Consider the following 25619-nt stretch of genomic DNA (forward strand, 5'->3'; position numbering starts at 1 on the left):
CCATGCTGTCAGGTGAAGGGAGGTATGGAGGGGATGAAGAAGGGTTTCTCCCTCCTGTGTCAGGAGGCTTGGATCTTGACCTAGATTCCAAGGATCCATTTCAGAATACTGCATTAGATACACAAACCAGGGTTGTCTTGGCCAAGCAGGAGCTATGAGTATCATTCATGAGCGATCTTGAATCGGTTTTTGAACTATCTTTGATATGAGAGGAATTGGTGGAAATGCATAGAGAAGACCATGAGATCAGGAAAGCATCCTGTCTGTATCTGATGGGGCTGGGGTGGACTGAGCAAAATTGTGGGACTTTCCGATTGTGTTCCATTGCGAAAAGGTCTATCCAAGGGTAACCCCAGTGGAGGAATATCTTGTCCACAACTGTTTAGTTAAGCGACCATTCATGAGGGTGAAAAATTCTGCTGAGACGATCTGTCAACGTATTGTCCACACCTGGTAGATAGGCTGTTCTTAGTGATATTGAATTTTGGAGGGCCCAGTACCATGTCCACACGTCTTCCCTGCAAAGGGTCCAGGAACTTGACCCTCCTTATTTGTTTATGTAGAACATTGCTACTTGATTTTCGGTTTGGCCCTTTAGGAGATGTGTGAAAACTTTGAGTGTATACCTCATAGCTCTGAGCTCCAACAAATTGATTGGATATAATTTCTTGACTTGTGTCCATTGTCCTTGTGTCTTGTATTGTAGCATGTGTGCCCCCTAACCTTGTGTTGAGGCATCTGTGGTTCTCGAAGAGGAGATCCCAATGCTAGATTGTTTGTATTTAGCCACCAGTTGATTTTGTTTACCATTGAGTCTGTGATAGATATGGTTGTCAACATGGGCATCAAGAACTGTATCCACTGATTTTTCAGTCTCCATTGAAGATGCTGCATATGGAGTCGGGTATAGGGTACTAGGTGGACTGCTGCTGCTAGGTGTCTCAGAAAAGTCAGAACATGGTGGGCTGTTGGATTTGTTGTGGTCAGTAGCTTTGACGCAAGATAAAGTAGGCGATCCCTTCTTTCCTGAGGAAGGAACACACAGGTTTGAACCGTGTCTATCTTTGCCTCTATGAATTGTATAATTTGAGTCTGTTTGAGAACCGATTTCTCGTAATTGATTAGAAATTCCTGGGACTCCAGACATGTGATTGTTGTCGTTAAGTGTTGAAGTAAGGAGTTGCGATCAGGTGAAACTATTAGCCAATCATCCAGGTAAGGGAATATCCGAATTCCCTGATGCCGCAAGTGGGCTACCGCCATAGCCAGGCATTTGGTGAAGACTCTGGGAGCAGAGGGAAGACCTTTGTATTGGTAGTGTTTGGAGTTCACCTGGAATCAGAGGAATTGCCAGCAGGAGGGGTGTATCGGGATGTAAGTATATGTGTCTTTGAGGTCTAGAGAGCACATTCAATTGTTCTGTTGTATAAATGGGAGAACTAGCTTGAGGGATGTCATCTTTAATTTCTCCTTCCACAAGAACTTGTTTAAGGGCCAAAGGTCTAGCATTGGTCAGAGATCAGGATTGTTTGGTGTTACAGCAGTGTTTGTAGTTCTTGTTCTAATACGTGAGCAGTGGAGATGTCCGTAGCTCTGGTGGTAGATGGGGAAGCGGGGGTCTGGAGAAAAAAATTGAAGCGATATCCCTCTTTCACAATTTAGAGCACCCATTGGTCTGAGGTGATCTTTTGCCATTCTGGAAGGTATTATTGAATTCGGCCCATCAGTAAGTCCAGCGGTGGCTGAGGTGTTTTCAAAAACGTTGTGTGGGTTTCTGTAGAGGTGTTGAACGATCTTCTGTTTTCTTTCCGCCTGGCGAGGTCAAGGCAGAGTTACATTTTGTTGTGAACGAGGCAGCTGGTAAAGGTGGTATTGTGTTCTGTATGGGTTGCAAGTCTTATATGGTTGTCTCTGACAATAAGTAGGCTTCCTTTGAAAATAGCATCTAGAAGCAGATTGCAGGTCCACTGATCCTGAGAGAGATTGGACTGCTATGCTTTGATCTTTTAACTGAGTGACCGTTTCTTTAAATCTATCTCCGAAATGTCTCCTACACAAGGGAGGTTTGCCAACTTTTCATAAACATCTTCTCTAATGGAACTGGAACGTAGCCACACCATACGAAGGCTTCAATAGCTATGGCAGATATCAAACGATTCGTATACCGCTCTGAGAAGATATCTGAGACCTTCCTCTATGTCATAGAAATGTTGAGGTATGACTGGCTGTCCTGTTTCTGAATGAAGATGCGGTTTTAATAGTTGGAATTGTTCGCAGAGGTATTGAACCATTTAGAATTGGTGTTGCTGAATGCAGGAAGTGAGCATTGTACTTTGGAAAGATTTTTTAGCATAATCATCCAGAATTCTCTGTTCTCTTAAAGGAGGAGTGGCGGCATGTAGTCTAGTCTTTTTAGCACATTTCATTGCTGATTCTATGATGATTGACATGTGCGGTAGTTGAACTACTCTGTAAATGTTAAGATTTTTGCAGCCTGAATTTTATGTCAAGTTTCCTAGATACTGGGGCTGCTACTTGAGGGGACTCCCAGAGCTTTGATAAAACAGAGTCCAATAGTTTATGTGAAGGTAGTACTGATGGTTCAGCTGGAACGTCCAGAATTTTTAAAATTCCGAAGACTTCTTCTCTGAGGTCTGGTAATTTCTTTATTTCAACCTTGAGAAGAGTGCCCAATTTCTCAATGAAACAAAAATATGTAAGGTGTTCGGGAGGAGATGTATTGTCAGGTAGTTCCTCTGGGGTATCAGAGGGGATACCCAAGGAACTGTTTGGGAAGTGATCTCCGGGAGAATCTTGTGGTGATGATTGAGGTGACTGGTTTTTGTCTGTAGGATCCTTTGGATTCAGAGAATGCAGAGAAATGGGATTAGTAGGGTGTGGCGACGCCTCTGGAGGATCAGGAAAATGAGGAGAAAATTGGGGATAAAAGGATGAAAACAGATTGGTAATTATTGTAGATTTGATTTATGGCTTCTTGGGAACGGAAAGTGGTAGAATCCCCCCAGTCCTTTTCAGAGGAAGGGGTGATAGCTTCTTGCGGGTAACGTCTGCAAGGAGGATATCTGAAGATAGTCGAGGTGTCCAAGAGACAAGTTCCTTCCTGGGAGGTATGGTTCTTGGTGTTAAATCCATACATCTACAGGAAGAACTACTATCGGAACGCGAGGACAGTCCTACGTATTCAGATGGATCACTGTGATTTTGAGCTGATCGAGAGTGGTTTTTGTGGGGCACCCATGGAGGTTTTGATAGGATGTCCAAAATGGGGTCTTTGATCTTATAGGACCAGGATGGTGATTTTTTTCTTTGAATTTTTTGACGCATGCGTTGATTTATGGTCATCATGTAAATGATGAGCCACCTTTTGACGCGATGAGCATCGGTGCATCGAGAGTTTTGTGTTGAGAATGCGAAGAGTCATGACAATGAGACTGCGTCGATGCATCGTGCTTGCGACACAATGTGAGTCGAGGCAGAATGCTTCATACTGAGCGAGTCAAATGACACAGCTGCATCGTGAGCCGAGTGCTTCGGGTCTTGTATTGTGCGTCGAGTATTTTGCGACGCATCCGAGTTAGGACCCCTTTTTTTCCAGGTTTTTAGTTATCTTTGGGGGCTCCGATTTGGTCCAATGCTTTTTGGGCCTCGGCTCAACAGAAGATGACCTCTTAGGTAAACTGAGAGCTTTTCTTAGACCCTGGGGAAGATTGAATTGATCGGCCCGGGGTAGGAGCATATGAGCCTGAGTCCAGTGATTGTTGAAGGCTATTTTGACGGTCCTTTGTTTTTGGGCTCTGGGCGACATGCGCCCACAATCCCGACATAACGCTTGGTCATGGTCGGGGCCCAGACAGATGTAACAATAGTTATGATAGTCAATGACTGACATTATTTGTCCGCACTGACAATATTTGAATCCGGGTTTCCTCGCAGTCATAAAAGCACTTAAAAGTGCTGTTGGTTCGAAGTTTTCTTCTTTTTTTTTTTTTTTTGCGGAGAAATGGAAGACGTGTCCATGCCCGAGCGCGCGCAAGAAAAATAACTGCCGTTGAGAAGCCGTGAGCTGCGCAGCACCAAAAAAAAAAAAAAGACTTGAATCTTGTCCGAACTGGCGCATCGTCCGATGAGGTCTCCCAAATAGCAGGGCTAATTCAGCCTGCTTATCAACGGAAAAACAAACATTTCATCTCCCAGGTTTTTGCAGGCTAGTAACAAACCTTCCTTGTACTACATATATTATATATTTCTGGTATATAATCCATTTATATACATCTGTATGTACATCAGCAGTACCAGGATCAAACATTAAAGACAGACTGCTTGTAAGCTTCAATCAGAACTAATGGGTCACAACAAACTCACAAATGGTCTAACACCACACCATGAAGTGGAAAATTTAGTGAAAAGAAAATCTCATAATATATTTGTTTTTTGGGTTTTTTTTGCCCAGCAACACTCTTGTTCTTTTGGCTTCCAGTTCAACAAAACCATAATATATATAGAAGATGTGTTTAGGATTTTGCTGCTCCTAGGCACTGTTGGTGCCCCCTCCCCCAGGCAAGGGACAACAGAACAGAAGGACTAAGTCACAGCCTTCTTTGCTCGTCTGTCTGCTCCAGACTCACCTCATCCCCTCATGTCCCTGAATGACAGGACGAGAGGGGCTGGATTAGGGAATAAAGCAGTTTTTCTTTACGCTGTCCCTTCCATCTTCACCTCTCCCTTCCCTTTCTCTGCACCCAGAGGGAAGCTATTCTTTGCTGAATGAGATTCAGTACAGCCGGAAAGCTGCAAATCTTCAGCTGGCCAACTGCCTTGCCCCCCCCAAAACCGATTTTTCCCCACCCTAGACACAGCCCTAGTATGCCTACTGATAAATTCAGGCCTAGTGTAGGGGCTATAGCTGCATAAGTCTTCACTTCCATCTCACCAGGGTTCCCCTAACCATACTCATTTTTCAGTCTCTGTCTCTCATCTAACTCAGACATCAAAGCAACATGGGCCCCGGCGTCCACTGAAACCCAGTAAGTGCACATTCTGAACCTGGCCAGAAAGTGAAACTTTGCTCTATAAGAGACTTGCCTCCTTACACTGGCTATGAATGCTGCTGCTACCAACCCAAAGAGCTGGATTTGAGCTTCAAGTTCAGGTCACCCTGCACAAGACATCTGATAGGCCCTTGTTCAAACTTTTAAACAGAAAAGCCAGTTCTGCAACAGTTTTTGAAAATGGGAGAGCGGTGGAGGTAAGCATCAACTACAGTACTTGTGGGAAAAAAAAGTCTAAAGGCCCATCTTATATGAAATCACTGAGTTGTGATTTAGTTAAAAGCTTAAGTAAACTATGTATACAATGCATTTACCAGGTTGTAACAATGAAGTATTAAAAACCAGTTACAAAATGATCACTTGCATATTTTAAGATTTATCTTTATATACACCAAGGGCCGGATTTTAAGAGGTACGCGTCGGCGTAGATTTGTGCGCGCAACCCAGCGCGCACAAATCTACGCCCGATTTTATAACATGCGCGCACATGTTATAAAATCCAGGGTCGGTGCGCGCAAGGGGTGCACACTTGTGTGCGCCGAGCCTTAGGGAAAGCCATCGGGGCTCCCCTGTTTCCTCCGAGGCCGCTCCGAAATCGGAGCAGCCTCTGAGGGAACTTTCCTTCCGCACCCCCCCCCCCCACCTACCCCACCCCCCAGCCCTACCTAAACCCCCACTAACCTTTGTTCCATAAGTTGCGCCTGCCTCTGGGCACGATCCCCCGGCACGGCCGCTGTGCTGGAGGCCTCGGTCTCGCCCCTGCCCCGCGACATATGTGCATCCCGGGGCTTGCGCGCGTCGCCGGGCCTATGCAAAATAGGCTTGGCGCGTGCAGGAACGGGTACGCGCGTAACCCTTTTAAAATCCGCCCCCAAATATATAACTGAATGCGTCATTTTCTAGAATTATTACTGCAGTGTGAAATACAAGTTCACCATTATTTCTTTTATTTCAAGGTCACTTAAACTACAGGGCTTTAGATTTACTCAATGCAGCTTATGTAAATATTTAGGTACAAAGTTAAAAAAAAAAAAAAAAAACCCAAACCTCTAAGACACATTCAATGGAAATGGAAGCCGATGAATGTAGCTGTCATAGAGCTCTAACAACATAATGCATCTCTTACTTCTAAATATACAGAATTTTGGAAAGAAAGGCAGAGCAGTTTAGTACAAATGAATCTATGGTCAAGTTGCCATAAGGGAAAATTTTATTTTTATAGTCTCTGTTTTTCTGAGAACAGACTGAACATTCTAGGAACTGTACAAAGTAACAATATAGCTCTCTACCATCACCCAAGGAGCTCTTCATTTGATATGGCAAATCATTTTTCTATGTGGATGTCTTGTACTTTTTGACTAGGTGAACATGTTGGCTGTGCTCTGCCAGTCAGAAGCCAGGAATACAAACACATAGCAACTGACACTTTTAGCTTCATTGTGTGAATGTTTTCAGATATTCAAGCGTTAGGAAGGAACAGCAAAACATGACCACTTACATGCTAATCTTTAAAGGAATGTTACGTCGTAACAGTAGGTCAATATAAGAACTGCAGAATACTCTGTGGCTGATTTGGTGCCAATCATCAACATTTATCTTGCAATTTTGGAAAAAAATAGTTGGAAAAAATGTAGCAAAAAAGTTGTAAGTGACAGCAGAACTGATAATAGTGAATTTAGTGGGATATGCTAACTAGGCTCCTTGCCAAGGTCTTCTGCCTTAGTTATGGCTGTGACATTTTTATTAATTTAGTTTACATCACTGTCTGAATTATTCACACATTCTCAAGTAGCAGTTCCCTCCAGATGACTTAATTCATGGGAAATTTCTTTCAGAGTATTTTTAGTGCCATCAGTAGTCAACCAAGTTTTGTCCTTAGGATTTCAAGTTGCAGTGGTAGGCAGTCAGGACCTTCAAGGGATTCAGTGCATCACCAGCCCTGAACCTTTTTTTTTTTTGGGGGGGGGGGGGGGGGGGGGGGATTTTTTTTTTTTTCAGTTGCACATCTGTGTGACCAATAGAAACTAACTTGTACCATACAATCGTCCTAACTTGTACCATACAATCGTCCTAACTTGTACGATTTTAACTTGTACCATACAATTGCCACTGCTGGTGAGGTTCCTATTAAACAATAACCAAACATCAAAATACCCCACCTTAAAAAATTTTTAACTGGGTGTTGTGTCCTCTTGCCTCCGCTGAATTCCGATTCAACTTATGAAAATATCTATAGGTGGGAAGGTGGAGGTTTCATATACAAATGGAAGCAAGCCCCAAGCTTGCTGGATTTTTGCTGATTGTCAAACCATTTGTAATCATTAACACACCACCAAATACCCACCCTTGCTACAAACACACCCATTTTTTATCCATCAATTTATATATTCTTTGTGCATTTAATGATACATTAAAAATGTTTGCAACCCTTAAATGATTCTCCCTTTTTACCTTTATTCTTTTTTTTTTGTTTTCTTTTGTTTGCTTATATCAACAATTTAAAATATATGCCACCAAAACAGACTTTCAGTTTAAAGACGGGAGATGTATTTCCTCTCACTACCTATAAACTACTTAGCTGAACGCTGCTCCCAACATGGCCATGTTTCGAAAGTCCTTCCTTCATCAGGGGAGCCATGTTTTCTTTTAATCGCCCGACGTCCAAACTTTTATTGAATGGCATTGGCCAAACTTTTATTGAATGGCGTTGGCTCAAGACATTCAATAAAAGTTTGGACATTTTTTGAAACATGGCCATGTTGAGAGCAACATTCAGCTAAGTAGTTTATAGATAGTGAAAGGAAATACATCTCCCGTCTTTAAACCAAAAGTCTATTTTGGTGGCACATATTTTAAATTGTTGATAATAAGCAAACAAAAGATAAAAAAAAAAAGAAGGTAGGTAAAAAGGAAGAATCATTTAAGGGTTGCAAATGTTTTTAATGTATCATTAAATGCACAAAGAATATATAAACTGACAGATAAAAAAGGGTGTGTTTGTAGCAAGGGTGGATATTTGGTGGTGTGTTGATTACAAATGGTTTGACAATCAGCAAGAATCCAACAAGTTTGGGGCTTGCTTCGATTTGAATATGAAACCTCCACCTTCCCACCTATAGATATTTTCATAAGCTGAATAGGAATTCAGCAGAGGCAAGTAGACACAACACCCAGTTAGGAATTTAAGGTGGGGTATTTTGATGTTTGGCTATTGTTTGACCAATAGAAACAGCAGGCTGTGGCTGCCTGCAAGCTGTACCTCAGAGGGAGCCAATAAAAAGAAGGTTCGGGCAGAGCAGGTAGAGGGCCTCATGGGTGGGATCAATCGCGGGGACCGGATACAGGCAAGCAGCAGCTGAGCTCAGGCACTGACTGAAGCAGCAGCACAGCAGGAAGTAGAAGGCGGGGAACTTTGCTTTGGCTGGAAGGTGGTCCTGCATTCTACCCCATGTGAAAAAGAGGCTGGCAGGGAGTGTGGGATGGGACATCTTCAAACACGGGGCTAGCTTCTAGGCGCCCATGTGGATCTAAGGGCAGATGGTAGGAGAATAAGTAAATGCTGTGTGGTTATTTCTTCTAAGGATCCCAGTGCCAGTGTTTAAGCTGAGCTGAGAAAAAGTTCCATGAGAGGAGAGGACAGGAGGGGAGGCTGCAGAACAAGAATGCTGGGGACTGGGGAGGGATCTAGGAGGGGAGAAGGAGCTAGGGAATATATGATTACTGGAGGTCTGGGTGGGTGAGGAGAGGGGACTGAGGAGCATAACTGCTGGGAGTTCAGTAGGGAGAGGGGGGCTGGGAAGCAAGACCGCTGGGGGTTGGGTGGGGAGAAGATCTTGGGAGCATGATTATGAGAGTTGGGGGTTTGAGGAGGGGGGTGCGCTGACAGAAAGAGGGAGTATGAGTGAAATCATGTGAGCGTGCGAGCGTGCGTGTGTGTATGTAAGTGAGTGGATAAAGTTTGTGTGGCCCCCCTTCCCCCAATCCATGACAAGCTCAAATTGACTTGGAATAAAAAAATCCCATGTATGGGGAGCAGGAGAATTTTTTTTTTTTTTTTTACATTCTTACAAGTTTCATTATTCGATGTTGTTTGAGGTGTCTGCTCTTGAAATATTATATTGGTGTTTTGGGAAATTTTAAACAAATTATTGAATGTTCTATTCATCAGCTGTCTTGAAATATTTATTCTTTTTATTAGTATAGTTTTACTATTATGATTGATGCTTTATATTTCTTGATTTTATTGTTGGTCGGTCTTCCAGTGTGACCAAGGAGAAGGATTCTGCTAGTGAGTAGTTTCCGAGTAGAGATCTATAGCAGTCTGGCTTGTTCTGTTTTCAAGAGGAGGTGTATTGGCTTTCTACGGCATGCTGTAATATTTGCAGTGCTGCTCTTTCCTGGGTATGCTGGTAACTGTTTGAGTCCTGAGAATTAGTGTTATTTTGATTTGGCAGATTTGTTTCTTGGGGTAAACTGTAGTCTTGGCAGGCTGTGATAACCTTTTTTGGACTGTGTCTAAGTATTATTCAAAAATACTGTATGTAAGCTATTGAGACAATGTAGAACTTGTTTTGAGAATGTCTCTGATATGACATCTGAAGAAAGGACCCATGCAGTTTTTAGCATTTGTATAATATTCTTAGATACTGATATTTTTAGGCAGCCTGACATGTTCTGCTTTCCTAATAGGAAGTGTATTGGTGTTTAGAGACTTGTGTAATATTTATAGTGTTGCCTTTTTATAGCCTGAGGGCTAATCCAACACCCAATACATGTTAAAATGGGCCTAATGTCATATAGGTTCCAAATATCTTCTGCGTCTTGGGGAGAAGCGATTGAGGGAGTGAGACTGAAGGAGACCTGGAGGAGGGGGTATGAGAGGGGAGAGGGAACTGAATCAGCAAGACTGCTGGTGACGGGGTGGGGGGAGGTGAGACTGAATCAACTCCTATAAATGTCACTGAAGGCCACTGTCAAGTTTTGTCTGGCACCAGTTTGGTCTTTTCCTCACTCAGAACTGAGTGAACCCAGATGGTGTAAAGTATTCTTAGGTTTGTCTTTCATCATCATCTAAATTTCATTTTCTTCTTCTCCACCAGAAGTCCTGCTTTCAGAATTATTATTTTTTTTTTAAACCTTTTGATTTCTTTACCAGATTGACATAGGTACCTTCATTCTGTCTTCCACTGCTCTCCAAGCCGGGGCTCAGGGCTTGGATTGAGTTCCCCTGTGCCCAACCCTCCAATCGGGCCCTCTCCTCCCCTCCGCCACGAGGTTGCTAACCCCTCCCCCGCTGGAACACGTCAGAGAAGTTTAAAGGATTCTGCATTTATCTTCTCTCCCTCTCACACAGGCGTCAGGCGACCAAGAAGCTTGCCCCTTGGTGCGCCCCTTAGTGTGCCCTTCCACACCACAGAACCGACGGCAAGCCCTGCACCAACCAACTGGACATCTTCACAACTGGACATACCCCTGCTAATTGTAACTACTTTTGACTCTCTATGCAAACTCTCACTCCTCGATTTTCAGTGCCAAGATCCCCCATTGTACTATTTACTGCCTCTTTACCTATCTCCCCCCCCTGTAATCACCACACCCTGCGCAGCCACCCTTCTCCAAAACCTCCTCCTTTGTCTACCCCCTCCGAAAATGGCAATGTACCCTATCCCTCGCATCCACTTTCCTCTCTCCAGACTATCACCCTCCCCCACCCATTATCGTTCCCCCTTGCGCAAATCCCTAATCCCCATCCTCATCTCTCCCCTGACACAACTCCTAGGCCTCACCACTCTCTCCATAATACTCTTTAACGCACAATCTCTCTCTAAAAAGACACCTATTCTCAACGACCTGCTAATCAATTGCAAACCAGACATCTGTGCTGTCACTGAGATGTGGTTCAAAGATACTGATGCCGTACTCCTCAACCAACTCCCTACCTCTTCTTATGAGATATTCTCTATCCCTAGACCCAAGAAAAGAGGAGGCCTCCTCCTTGCAGCTAAGAAACATCTAAACCTCAAACCCATTGACGTAGTCACACCCCCCCCCCCCCCAAACTTGAAATAGGTCTTTTCAGGTCTGCCGAATTGCAAATCTGTCTAGTATACTCCCCTTCTGCACTCGACTCCAACCCTTCTCCCCTTATTGAATTCATTGTTGACGCGATCAATGCTGATTTCCCCTCCATCATCCTCGGAGACTATAATTTCCATGTAGACTCCCTACCCCCCTCCTTGTCATATGAAGCCTTCATAAAGTCCCTCCACGCGATAGGATTTTAACAAATGATTACATCTCCCACCCACAAAGCAGGACACACACTGGATCTGATGTTCAACTCTGCTTGTCCTCTCCACCACTACCCACACCTGCACCCCAGTTCCCTGGTCCGACCACTATCTAATAGAAGGCCTTCTCTCCATCAAAGCCTCCCCCCCTCACAACAATGCCCACTGCACTACTATAATATCCAGAAAATCTTCTCCCAGCGATGAACTAGCTGCCGCATTATCAACCGCCCTACCCAACCTAGTTTGTTCTGACCCTGACTCAGCGCTAGAATCCTGGAACAACCTCACGGCTGACATCGCCAACAAACTCTGCCCTATCTCCAAACGTGTCATAAGCACTTCCTCCAAACATGCAAATCCATGGTACACATCTGAGCTAAAAACCCTAAAAAATGAACTCAGACAAAAAGAGAGAAAATGGCGCAAGGACACAACCACTCAGCATTCTGCTGTCTACAAAACGGCACTACACTGCTACAGACTCACAACTCTAAAACACAAACGTGATTTCTACGCTATGAAAATCCATGATTACAAATTCAATCCCAAAGCGCTCTTCTCGTATGTCTCAAGTCTCACTAAGTCCATCCCTCCCACTAAACCTGACTCTGATGCAGCTTCCAAATGCTAAGAACTTGCTACCTACTTCCAGAGCAAAACAACAAACCTCCTCTCCAGATTACCCGCCTCCCCCAACCCACCCCCTCCTCCCTCTCCACCTACCCTGCACCCTCCCAGCCCGCAATGACTACCCTCGACTATACTTCTCCCAAAGAAGTGGAAACCATCCTCAAAAAACTCAAACCTGCCTCCCACCCCAATGACACCATCCCCCCTAAAGCACTATTGGCTGTCCCTAACTCCATAGCCCAAGCCATAACAGACATCATTAACTGCTGTCCCTGACATACTCAAACATGTGGTAGTCAAACCTCTCCTCAAGAAGCCCTCCCTAGACTCGAAAGACCCTTCCAATTTCCGCCCTATCTCAAACCTCCCATTTATTGCCAAGCTTATTGAAAGAGTTGTTAATACACAACTTATGGACTATCTTTAAAATCACTAGATCCTCCATGTCTCGCAATTCGGCTTTCAGAAACATTTCAACACTGAATCGCTACTTCTCACCCTATCTGACCACCTCCTGAGAGGAATGGACCAAGGTCACAGCTACCCCCTCGCCCTCCTTGATATCTCTGTGGCTTTCGACACCCTCTGCCATAATCACCTCCTTACCCATCTAGAAAGCATTAGCATCTCAGGCCTAGCCCTTGCCTGGTTCAAATCCTACCTCTTGAACAGAAAGTTCTCTGTTAAAATTGGTAATGCCTTATCCATCCCCCATCCTCTACAACAAGGAGTCCCACAAGGTTCATCACTCTCATCCACCCTTTTCAACATCTACCTCACCCCACTCTGCCAGCTTGTCTCTGAACTCAAACTAAAGTTCTAGCTATATGTAGATGATGTCCAGATCATCATACCTATTCACAACTCTATCTTTGACACCCTGAGGCACTGGAAAAACTGCCTCGCGGCCCATCAACTCTCTACTCACCAACCTCCACCTCGCACTCAACACCAACAAAACTGAACTTCTACTTATTTCCCCCCACTCTCCCCCTCCCCCCCCCCCGTCTAATGACCCCAATCTCAACATCACCACAGCCCAACCCTTCGTAAGGGACCTCGGCGTTCTCCTTGATCAACAACTCAGCATGAAGAAATACGTCAGCTCCATACTTAAAGAAGGTTTCTTCAAACTCAATGTCCTAAAAAAACAAATCACTACTATACACCCAAGACTTCCGCAGAGTGATCCAAGCCACTATCTCCTCTAAATTGGACTACTGTAACTCACTCTTCCTAGGGCTCCCCTACTCCACAATAAAACCCTACAAATGTTACAAAATGCGACTGCTAGAATCAACTCAAATACCCATAAATCTGAACACATCACCCCTATCCCCTCCCAAATTCACTACAAAACCCTGACCATTGTACATAAATCCATTCACGCTCACAATTCCAACTGGCTAGACATTCCTTTTAAGACTCATCAGTCTACCCGGCCCACCAGAACTGCCAACAAAGGCACTCTACTAGTACCCTCCCTTAAAACAGCCCACCTCTCCTCCACACGCGACCGTGCCCTCTCAATTGCTGGCCCTTCACTCTGGAACTCCCTCCCTCCAAACTTATGCCTTGAACCATGCACCATCGATTTAAAAAGAAGTTAAAAACATGGTTATTTAAACAAGCCTATCCGGATTAGCCCTCTCCCTCCCTCCTACGATGCTATACTATCTCCCATATAGACTATCCTATATTCCTTACATTAAGGAGCTCTATGTTCACTCGCCTGTTAAGCTTTCATGTTCGCCTGTTAAAAGCTACATTTCTACGCTGCTCTTGTGTTATCCCCCTCCCAGTTCTTTCTCCCTGTTAATATGTACTTTCAAACTTGCTGTTCAAATGTGAACCGGTACGATGTCCCTACTAATACCGGTATATAAAAGTTTCTAAATAAAATAAATAAATAAATTGTAATCGTAACTGCTACTCTAAAGATACCTATTATGCTCAATTTTCAGCTACTGATATAGTCAAATTCTTTTAACAGTTACTAAACATTCCATATATGTACAAAAGACTTGACCATGAAAATCTGACTGTTAAACTGAACAAAATCTGAATTTTTATTGTAAATGTACTATAAAATATTTACCTGTTGGTGGGCCCACTTATGCACAATACATTAGTAACAAAAACAGAAAAGTGACCTATTTTATGTGTTATACTAGTTAATATACTATAGGCTTTTATTCCCCAAAACTATTACAAAAATTAAAAATGAAAAAAATACTGATTCATGAGCATTCTTGTCATCTATAGGCACTTGTTTCTTTATGCATGTTTTAGCCAAGGGAAGTCTTGCCTCACCAATCTGCTACATTTTTTTTTGAGGGCATAAACAAACATGAGCCAATTGATAGAGTGATCTGGATTTTCAGAAAGCATTTAACAAAGTCCCTCATGAGAGACTTCTTAGGAATTTAAAATGTCATGGGATAGGGGGCAGTGCCCTATTGTGGACTGCCACCTGATTAAAATATAGAAAACAGAAAGCAGGGCTAAATGGTAAATTTTCCCAATGGAGAAAAGTGAATAGTGGAGTGCCCCGGGGATCTATTCTGGGACCACTGCTTTTTAATATATTTATAAATGACCTAGAAATGGGAACAAGTAAGGTCATCAAACTTCCCAATGACACAAAATTATTCAAAGTTGTTAAATCACAAGAGGATTGTTAGAAACTGCAAGAGGACCTTGCAAAACTGGGAGACTGGGCATGCAAATGGCAAATGAAATTTAATGTGGACAAGTGCAAAGTGATGCACTTAGGGAAGAATAACCCAAATTATAGCTACACAGTGCAAGGTTCCACATTAGGAATCACCATTCTGGAATAGGATCTAGACGCCATTGTTAATACATTGAAATCTTCTGTTCACCTCGCAGCAGCACCCAAGAAAGAAAACAGAATGCTAGGGATTATTAGGAAAGGAATGGAGAATAGAGAATATCATAATGCCTCTGTATCATTCCATAGTGCAACCCTATCTTGAATACTGTGTACAGTTCTGATCACCACACCTTAAAAAAGATATAGCAAAATCAGAAAAAGCACAGAGAAGGGCGGCCAAAATGATAAAGGAGATGGAATGATTCCCCTATGAGGAAAGGCTAAAGAGGTTAGGACTCTTCAGCCTGGAGAAGATATAGCTGAGGGGGGATATGATAGAGGTTTATAAAATGAGTAGAATGGAACAAGTAAATGTTAACCAATTGTTTACTCTTTCAGAAAGTACAAAGACTAGGGGACACACGAAGTGATTAGGCAATACATTTAAAACTAAATTTTTTTTTTACTTAACACGTTAAGTTCTAGAATTCGTTTCCAGAGAATGTGATGAAAGCTCTTAGTGTAGCTGTGTTTAAAAACAGTTTGGACAAGTTCCTGGAGGAAAGTCCATAAACCATTAAGGTGGAGTTGCAGATATCCATCGCCTCCAAAGTGCTTATCCCAAGAAGAATCTGTCTACTCCTTGGGATCCTGCCAGGTACTTGTGACTTGGATTGACCACTGTAGGAAACAGGATTCTGGGCTTGATGAATCTTTGGTCTGACCTCGTATGGCAAGTCTTATGTTCTTAGTTAATATAATTAAAAATTATAATACATGAGTTCTTTCTATTAGCCCACAACTGAAGCCTATGTGGAGCAGTTTCTGAAAGAAAGACTCGTTAGCTAGTGCTCATTCTGACAGAATACAGGGGTTAGGCAGTCACACCTTTGAGAGAGAGAGAAAGAACATAAGAAATTGCCATGCTGGGTCAGACCAAGGGTCCATCAAGCCCAGCATCCTGTTTCCAACAGAGGCCAAACCAGGCCACAAGAACCTGGCAATTACCCAAACACTAAGATCATCCCATGCTACTGATGCAATTAATAGCAGTGGCTATTCCCTAAGTATAATTGATTAATAGCCATTAATGGACTTCTCCTCCAAGAACTTATCCAAACCTTTTTTGAACATAGTTACGCTAACTGCACTAACCACATCCTCTGGCAACAAATTCCAGAGCTTTTTGTGAGTTGAGTGAAAAAGAATTTTCTCCGATTAGTCTTAAATGTGCTACTTGCTAACTTCATGGAATGCCCCCTAGTCCTTCTATTATTCGAAAGTGTAAATAACCGATTCACATCTACTCGTTCAAGACCTCTCATGATCTTAAAGACCTCTATCATATCGCCCCCCTCAGCCATCTCTTCTCCAAGCTGAACAGCCCTAACCTCTTCAGCCTTTCCTCGTAGGGAAGCTGTTCCATCCCCTTTATCTTTTTGGTTGCCCTTTTCTGTACCTCCTCCATCGCAACTATATCTTTTTTGAGATGCGGCGACCAGAATTGTACACAGTATTCCAGGTGCGGTCTTCACCATGGAGCGATACAGAGGTATTATGACATTTTCCGTTTTATTAATAGAGAGAGAGAGAAAGAGAGAATAATATGCCAAAGTTATGAGGTATTACTGAGAATTGGGCTGTCCATCTTCTGAGTGGGTCAAAGTAACACATTATTGTACTGTGCAAAGAAAGTGTCAAATCACGAGGATGACACTTGGTCAAGTTGCGTTTGGTCATGCAAATACATTTTACTGTATTCTTTCCATAATATTTAGTGTAATTGTAGCCTGTTCTTTATTGAACCAGCACAGATTGTACATCAAAGCCACAATGTGCATGGTTTAAGGCCATAAACAAAGAAAATACATATTCCAATAAAACATTACCACCAGTCACTTTCAGATGTTTACACATTTGCATTAGTGAAAGTTAAGAAGTGAAATTGAAGCAAAGCTCTCCATATAGCCACAATGCTTCAGAAGAACTCTAGAAGCAAATTCACTGGGTGTGTGGTTTTGCTATCATGACATCTGTGCGTATCACCAATGCTGCATACATAAAATAATAAAAACAGCTCCAGAAGGCAAGTCCGGTGGCCTCCTGGTATTACTGCAAGCTGGGAGCAGCAGGCTTCAGACATACTATAGAGAGGATACAGTTAGGCACAAAGGGGAGGGAAAGACAGCTATGCTACCTGGACAGCACTTGCTGGAAGCAAAGAGTACTGCAGAGTTCAGCCTTGGAAAAGGCTTTTCTTCCAGCACTCTGTCAAAGCAGATAAAACTAAGCAGAACAGTGAGCTACAAGGCTTCAGAGGAATTTCTGCCACTGCTAAGGAGTCATGCACTTTGCTAAAATGTAGGCTACAAGTGAAGAGAAATACTTACTTTGCCATGAGTTTCGCTATGCGATGACAGTCATTCTTGTCATAAAACCAAATACTGTAAATAGACACTGGAAAAGATAAAAAAACAGAAGTCAAAATGTATGAGAAGTCAAAATTAAGTAGAAAAGCATGTGAAAACCCCAGCAAAAAGGAAATAGGAAAATACAGAAAGCACTCAAACCTGGCCCAAGAAAATGATGAGTAATGCATCTGTATTTGTTCTAACAATGACAATGAACTAAAATTAACAAGGTAACATGGTTAACAAGGTAATCTTAGTGAATGATAAGGCCACACTGCTGTTAACAATGAAATGGAGCACTAAGCCATCACTTCTAAAGCTTTTGTTTATTCCAGTTTATTGTTATAAGTAAAGGATTTAACACACTTTAGTTCATTGCCTAGATCATAAAACTAATTCAACCTATAAAAATAGGGGAGATGAAAACTGGTGAAGCCACTCAGCTCTACGGCATAGCTGTGAAGGAAAGCAGAATCTATTTTCAGCTCCAAAACTTTTCTCTGGGCCACCGGAAGCACTGTTGGCGATAAGCCCTTCCCCTAGGGAGGAATGACACCCTAGAAACCACTGAACAGCAACACCTGCCTACCCCACCGCTAGCATATGTGAACCAAGACGTGAATGCAGCAGAAGTCCATGTCCTTGACCAGGTGACCGTTACTGCAACACTTTCACTGGTACAGAGGGAGATAGAGAGAGGTTAAAGGGGCAAGCACTACAACTGCAAACAAAACCATAGGCCCTAAATTTTTTCCCTCAATATGGGAACAAGGGGAGATGAATGAAGTATATTTCCAACAGTGCAGGGGAGAAGAGAAAGCAAGATGTAAGGAAGCCATTTAATGAATGAGAGAAAAAGATTAACGGGCCGATCGGAGCGCACTGTTAACCTGCCATTGGACGCATGTTTTCCCTTACCCCTTATTCAGTAAGGGGCAGAAAACGCGCGTCCAACCCACCGAACCTAATAGCGCCCTCAACATGCAAATGCATGTTGATGGCCCTATTAGGTATTCGCACGCGATTCAGTAAGTAAAATGTGCAGCCAAGATGCACATTTTACTTTCAGAAATTAGCGCCTACCCAAAGATAGGCGCTAATTTCTTCGGGCACCGGGAAAGTACACAGAAAAGCAGTAAAAACTGCTTTTCTGTGCACCATCCGACTTAATATCATGGCGATATTAAGTCGGAGGTCCCGAAGGTTAAAAAAAGTAAAAAAGAAAAAAAAAATTTTGAAGTCGGCCGGCGGCTGTCGGGTCGAAAACCAGATGCTCAATTTTGCTGGCGTCCGGTTTCCGAGCCCGTGGCTGTCAGCGGGCTCGAGAACCGACGCCGGCAAAATTGAGCGTCGGCTGTCAAACCCGCTGACAGCCGCCGCTCCGGGCCAAAAGGAGGCGCTAGGGATGCGCTAGTGTCCCTAGCGCCTCCTTTTGCCTGTTTCTACCACCGGACCTAATTTAAATACTGAATTGCGTGCACAGGTGAGTGGCCTGTGCGCGCGCCGGGAAAGCGGGTGTTCGCCCGCTCTCCCGTGGACTTTACTGAATCGACCCGTAAGTCAGGGGCAATCCTAACTGGCAAGAGAACACATGGAAAGGTTCAAGCTTTCAGGAGGTTTTTTTTCCCCCAGCCTTCAGTTAAGCAGCAGAATTAGTACACGAGTGCAAGTTCCATGTGGGAGAGGAGTCAGAAGACTAAATAAACTGGAAAGCAAAATATTTCAAAATGAGAAAGGAAGCTTTTGTATTTACTACTAAAATATAATCGTGGAAGAACAGATCAGAATGAAAATGTTTCCATCAAATCACATGAATAAAGAGCTTCTGAGTGTGAAACATGCAAATGAAGTCAGTACAAACATTCAATTTAAAATGGCCTGGATAATCACTGAACAACTGTCAAACAAGAACTACGATGGACTGGGTAAAATAGCAGAGCAACTTATGCTCCGTGACAAAGCAGTGCATGACATAAGACAACACCAGACGTTTTACTGACACAGGGCCATCTTTACAGCTTAAGGTTCCAGCCATTTCCTTCTTTTTGGAAGCTGTCAGCACCTATCTGTAGTTGATTTGGAGATAAACAGGAGATATCAGTTTTCTGTGTACTCCTTTGCTTAAACCATCCAAACTAAGAAGTTTCTCAGCATTTTAAACACTGTATCCACAAATAGTTTGAATTTTTTGAACATTAGGCAAGTTCTGAAAAATGCTTCAAAACTTTAGATCTAGTATTTTAAGGGCACACTATGCACATATACTGGTGCAGCCACATCTTGAGTACTGTATGCAATTCTGGTCACCACATTTCAAAAAAGATATAGCAGAGAAGAGCGACCAAAATGATAAAAGGATTGGAGCATTTCCCTTATGAGGTTAGGGCTCTTCAGCTTACAGAAGAGATGGCTGAGGGGAGATATGCTAGAGATCTATAAAATTGTGAGTGGAGTGGAATGGGTAAAAGCAAATCGATTGCTTACTCTTTCAAAAAGTACAAAGACTAGGGGATATGAAAAGTTACCAAGCAGTACATTTAAAACAAATAGGAGAAAATATTTTTCACTGAACTCATACGTCATCTCCCCTTGTTACCATATTAATTGATTGCCAGAAGATGTGGTGACAGCTATTAGTATAGCTGGGTTTAAAAAAGGTTTGGACAAGCCCTGGAGGAAAAGTCCATAAACTATTAAGGAGAATTTGTGGAAATCCACTACTTATCCTTGGGATAAGTAGCAAGGAGTCTATTTACCTTTTGGAATCCTGCCAGGTACTTGTGACCTGGATTGGCTGTTAGGATACTGAGCTTGATGGACATTTGGTCTGACCCGGGATAGCAAATCTTTTGTTCTCTCATCCAAAGATATCCCAGAGCACTGCAAACATGACCACTAAAAGCATAACCACTTTTAGGCTGTGAAAAGGCATTAATCATTCTTGCACCATCACACTACACACCAGAAGAAACTGGGAGGTAGCCTAAACAAAGCAGCTCTTATAAGAGCCCAGGTGACCTCAAGGACAGTGTAGTTGTTCCACAAGGAGTAAGGAACCCAAAAATGTTAAGAGGAGACTATGCTATAAACTAAGCTACACTGCAACATACAAATACTGAGCTGCTAAAACTGACATAAGTAAATTCAAAGTAGACAGGGAACGGAGGCGAAGAATCGTCTAGCAAATTATAAGCAACATAAGTAGAGCAAATAAACAGGATTGTATTAGCAGATAGCTATAAAAATACATTCCTGGGTTGGCTAGTTTCCTAGGAAGGCTGCAATACAATAATCTGGTCATCAAGTTAGGTCACAAACACTGATGGGGCAATCTGACTTAGAATATATTTGTACAATCAAACAGCTCTCTTTGTACCAACCAGATGAAGGGAGAATAATCTATAAATGACGGTCACAAAAGTATTTAGTTCAATAAAACGGATCACTGAAAACTGGTTTGCTGGCATTTATTTCTACCTATGAAGAGTGATTTTATCCAGCTACAATTTTAAAGCAAAATTCTATATAAAATGTATTAATGTAGCAAAATTAAAAGCTTTCTACCTGCATTCATTTTAATGAAAATCACTCTGGCACATTAAACTAGCCTGAAATTCAAACAAAAAAAAAACCAAACCAAAACAAAACAGTGAAATGTTCTTTCATTAAAAATGTAACAGGCTAATTACAAACAGCTGCTCATTCTTAAATATTTCTGATTTGAACCAGTAATAACCATTGCAATCCTTGAAATTCAGTGAACGAAGTCGAATTAGGAGATATAATCTGTTAACATGGCAAGACTGGATAAATCTGCTGTATCAGTTTCTGCATCACTTAATCTGATGGCGTGTCCTTGGGCAATTACATTCACCACTGAAGGCTGATAAAGCCATCTGAGTTTCACATAAAGCAAGTTATTAGCATATCACTTCCTACCCAGAATATTTGGGTTTATTTTTATTTTTTCATTTTAAACAGCTTTAATCCTCCTGCTTTGGCTATGGTTCAAACATTCACTTGTCCCCCAACTGGGTTGAGAGGAAGGATATTAACACCCATCCCTGCCATATTGTGCATTGCTCTAAGACTCGTCCTACAGAACAAGAGCAGACCTTCCTCAGCTCAGAACCCAGACCGTACATTTTATTTTAGCCAAATATGTGACTAACAGCTACCCTTTTCACACTGAAAGCCGTCATCCATCAGCACAAAACCTTTCCTCTCAAATGTTATCACGCAATACAAAAAGGATAAGGCAGACAGCTAAACATCAATCTTTTATTTTTAAAGCAGGAATGCCACAAAGATGCACAAATTAAGCTGAGTTATCTCTGATAGCTCTCATAAAATAGACTTCCTAGCTGGTCTCACATATGTCAGTTTTAATAATCAGCATTTGTTTAATTATTTACATTTATAAAGTGGTAGACACAATCTTGCTGACCTCTGTTTTTCCCCAATTGTGATCACAAACTTTAAAAGGTGAATGCAGGGTTGCAGATTCAACTGGAGGGGGAATGCAGAAAGAGATATCACAGAGAAGCCAGATACATGTCCAAGTTATTAGGAGAAAAATCCAGGTTGAAAAACTACGCAGCACCAGGCTTAGCTCTACCAATACACCAAGCTAATGCAGCTATCATTACTCCAACCTATCATTTGCAAAACGATTTTCTTAAAGAAAACGGCAGCCAGCCGATGCTGGCCAGGTGGCTCGGGACTTTGTTTCAATTCCTGGCCCAGGTCTTGAACTCCTCAGTCAGCCGAGGCTGGGGATTCTGCAGAGGCAGCATTCACAGCCCCTGGGGGAGGGGGAATTGGTTAATGGCCGGATTTAAGGCCTGTGGATTGCACCGTTCCAAGAAGGGGCAGGATCATAAAAATAGGAGAAAAAATCCCCAAGTAGTTGTGAATGAAGGCTCATGGTACCAGATCCCAGTCCTACTTCCATTTGAACTGGAAGCCCAAACGAGGAGGGGGAGAAGGTGAAAACTGCCAGTTCAAAATAATAAATGCGAACTAGCAAAAAAAACCAACAACAAAAACCAAGAAAACAAATCCCTAATTTCTACACACTGCCCATCAGTCAAAATGCTTCTGTAGGAAAAGATTCTGCCAATTCATTTCTGAAACAATACTGCTAAGGAAAATATCTTTTTTCCCCCACTGACAGCAATCTGGAGGTTACAGAAATGCCTGCTTCACTTTTTATGTATTTCTTCCTCCTGCTCTCGAAGGATAAGAATAACCCTGCTTCTCTTCAGATAAACTGGAGTATGCCTCTTGTTGGTCGGGCTCCAAGCGCAGAGTAAGTTGTCAGCCGACGGCGGCCCCTTCTTGGGGAGGCTAACACCTCGCCACCTGACCTCCACAGTGGGACACAATGATGTGCAGACCACTGATGATAAAGCAGGAGGATTAAACCTCCTGCTTAGAAAAACAATCCTGTCTTTATTCAGTAGTAAAAGAAAAAAATGTGCTCGCTTCTCTGTAGCATGCCTGCTGGGGAAAGGAGAGAGCGAGAGAGAGAGCCCAGAATGATAACTTAATGGATGGGATGATAAGAGGCCCCTCTCAGTTTTGCCAGACACAGGCTTGCAGAGGATCAGAAACATGGCCCAAATCAGCTGTGTCTGGCAGCATATCTAATGCTTTCACTCTGCAGACGTGGCAAGGAGTCGTGCAAAGCCCCCATTAAAACCTGTCAGTGTCACTGCTGAGAAAGGCAGACTGACACACACACTTGCACACAACCTTAAGAGGAATTTCATTACAGTGATGTATCACCACATGGGCACTTTAATGTTTCTAAAATGATTTTGATGTAGGGTCAAATTCAAATTTTGGCCTGTCTCCGGCCCTTAAAAAAAAAAAAAAAGAAGCCATTTTGACACCCGTATAGTAGCTATAAGGACTTGAACTTTTGAAATCATATAAAAGTATACAATTTCAATTCTTTTAAAATGGAGAGAATCAAATGTTATGAAGCCTTCTTTACTTTAACAGGGGAAAAAAATAAGAACATAAGTGTACAAAAATCCAGTGCTTAGGTCATTAAACTGTAGCATAGGAGGGGGTGATAGGTGATATTGTTTCAAAAAGCATACGATCCTCTGCCTCTGGGTGGTGGCTCCACCAGCTGCCCTCCCAAATCCTGCAACCTCGGGGATGGGGGGGGGGTGCCCATTTACTCCAAACAACCCGCATCCCAAGAGGATAGAAGGGGAGCCCGCAAAATCTCAGCTCCTCATACTGTAACACCAGCAATACACTTGTAACTTGTAAGCAGCTCTGATAATCTTGTGGATCATGAGATTAGTACAGCCAGTCCACAAACTTTGAAAATAAATGCTGTTCCAGCATTGCAGAGACAGCAGCGTGCTAGGGATTGCCAACTCCTGGGCTAGCTCAGTCCTATGGTGCCTCCAACCAGGACACTAACTGGGAGGCAGCCCCAAGAGGAAAGGCAGTCCTGAAGAACCCACTGCCTCTGGGGCTCGCATGCTCTACCAGGCCAGGACCACACCCTAGCTCTAAGAGAAAGTCTGTCTATACTCATCCACAGCTTGCTGGAGACAGAGGCTACTGGCAAGGACCAGAGGTCACTCCCCTTTTATGAAAAATGAGATCATCAAGAGGGTGTGCCCTCTGTCTCCAACAGCTGAGAAGCAGGAAGAATCCCAAGTGTAATGGACTAGTCCAGCAGGCAAAAAGTAAACAGAGATATATATAGCTGGCTAAACTCATCGACTGATAATGAGGATCCTCCCATTCCTTCCAAATCCATCATCATATTCTTATATGCTCATGGATTTTGAAACCAAGGCACTTGAGTACTTGTTTATGGGTCTATTCCTATCACCTTAAACTTTTAGAAACAGACCTCTGTCCAGATATATATTTTTGTACATGAGTTTACAAGGTGTTCACTTTACCTCTGTTTTTATGGGCTTCCAGCTCAAATTGGAATCATGGTCAGGATCTGACGCCATAAGACTTCATTCACAACCTCTTTTACATATCATCTTCCTCCAAACTAACAGCCCAGTCACTGCAGTGACAGCCCCGAGTCAGGACTACATACCAGGGTTACTTCTGAAACCCTTCAATCTTTGACTCCAAGTCTAGCCATGAACATTCACTCAGGGGCTGTGAATGTTGCCTTCATGCCATCCCAAGCCCCAGGAATCCAATCCAATTCCTCTGGATGGCAGCGCACAGCACTGAGGCAAAGCCACTGGGTCCACCTGATACTGTTAACATTTTTACTAAATACGTACAAGATTAGTGCTCCAAAGAGTCATCTTCCCTGGGGTCTGAATACAGACTTTGCATTTATCAGGGCATTAACAAAAAGACAAATCAGAGCAGCATCAATTAATTTAGGCTAAGAAGAAGACACCCTGAAAAATCTCAAAACAGCTATTTGCCTCAGCAATGTTAAATGTTAGCATGGGAAAAGGGAATTCAGGAACATGATATTGTCCAGCTGTTAACCAGATTATTTAAAAGGTATGTTTAAAACTACTACTGCTTTAATGTTTATAATCCATTCAAAATGAATTCTCTACCACCAGATAAACTATGAAGAGGCAGTAAATTTGCAGCAGGGTTGGGTATTATTTTAACTGCATCTTCTACATACTGTATACTATTTCAAAAGTAGGCAAGTTGCGGCATTACTTAAATTTACTGTTAAGTCTCTGTGCTTTAAATTTTCCAAGCAGTTCACACTTCCTATGAAGCCCTTGGAGTCCCATATTCACAGCAGGGTCACAGCTCCCATTGCAAAGAATGGTATCCAATTGGTCCATATAGACTGTAATATCAAAAAAATGACATCTCATGCATTGAGTAAATGTATATGGGACTAATTTGTTACAGTGCTTCAATCATGGTTACATCAGTGGCAGTTCAAGGAAACTGCTTAAAATAACAAAATTGACTCACCAGTGAAATCTGTATAAGACTTTGTTTAATGTGTGCTTCTCAGATACTGCACATTATATGAAGGGCAAGCTTTCTTTTAATTGAATGGGAAGAACAGTTAGGAATGCAGGCTTGTGGTTAAGTGAGTGCAGATGTATGTATGTGTAGTTAATGTACTCTCCACTTGCTCAGTTTCTACATACCCAGACACATGCCTAATAAAATATAGATTATGGATCCCCTCTGTCAGGTCTGGATTTGCATATTCACTCAGCCTTATAATCCGCATCATACTAGGACATATCATAACAGATTTTATCTTTGGTTTGATAAGAAGAAATTACTACTTACCTGATAATTTCCTTTTCTCTAACAAGGGCAGGCCAAACCCCACCAATGAGTTATGCACCTCTGTCAGCAGATGGATATGGAGCAAAAGCTGACGTCA

The 25619-nt window shown here is 42.5% G+C and overlaps 1 protein-coding gene across 2 annotated transcripts in view; it reads right to left on the reverse strand.

Moving 5' to 3' along the window:
- The window catches only part of DCP1A (decapping mRNA 1A), a 163672-nt gene that overhangs the window by 93090 nt on the left and 44963 nt on the right, over window positions 1-25619 (reverse strand). For both annotated transcript variants that reach the window (XM_029600874.1, XM_029600873.1), the window contains exon 4: window positions 17219-17285. In XM_029600874.1, coding sequence (XP_029456734.1) covers window positions 17219-17285 — 67 coding nt within the window. The remainder of the gene's footprint in view (window positions 1-17218; window positions 17286-25619) is intronic.

The sequence above is a fragment of the Rhinatrema bivittatum genome, chromosome 4 (genome assembly GCF_901001135.1).
Source record: "Rhinatrema bivittatum chromosome 4, aRhiBiv1.1, whole genome shotgun sequence".
In the NCBI taxonomy this organism is placed as follows: Eukaryota; Metazoa; Chordata; class Amphibia; order Gymnophiona; family Rhinatrematidae; genus Rhinatrema; species Rhinatrema bivittatum.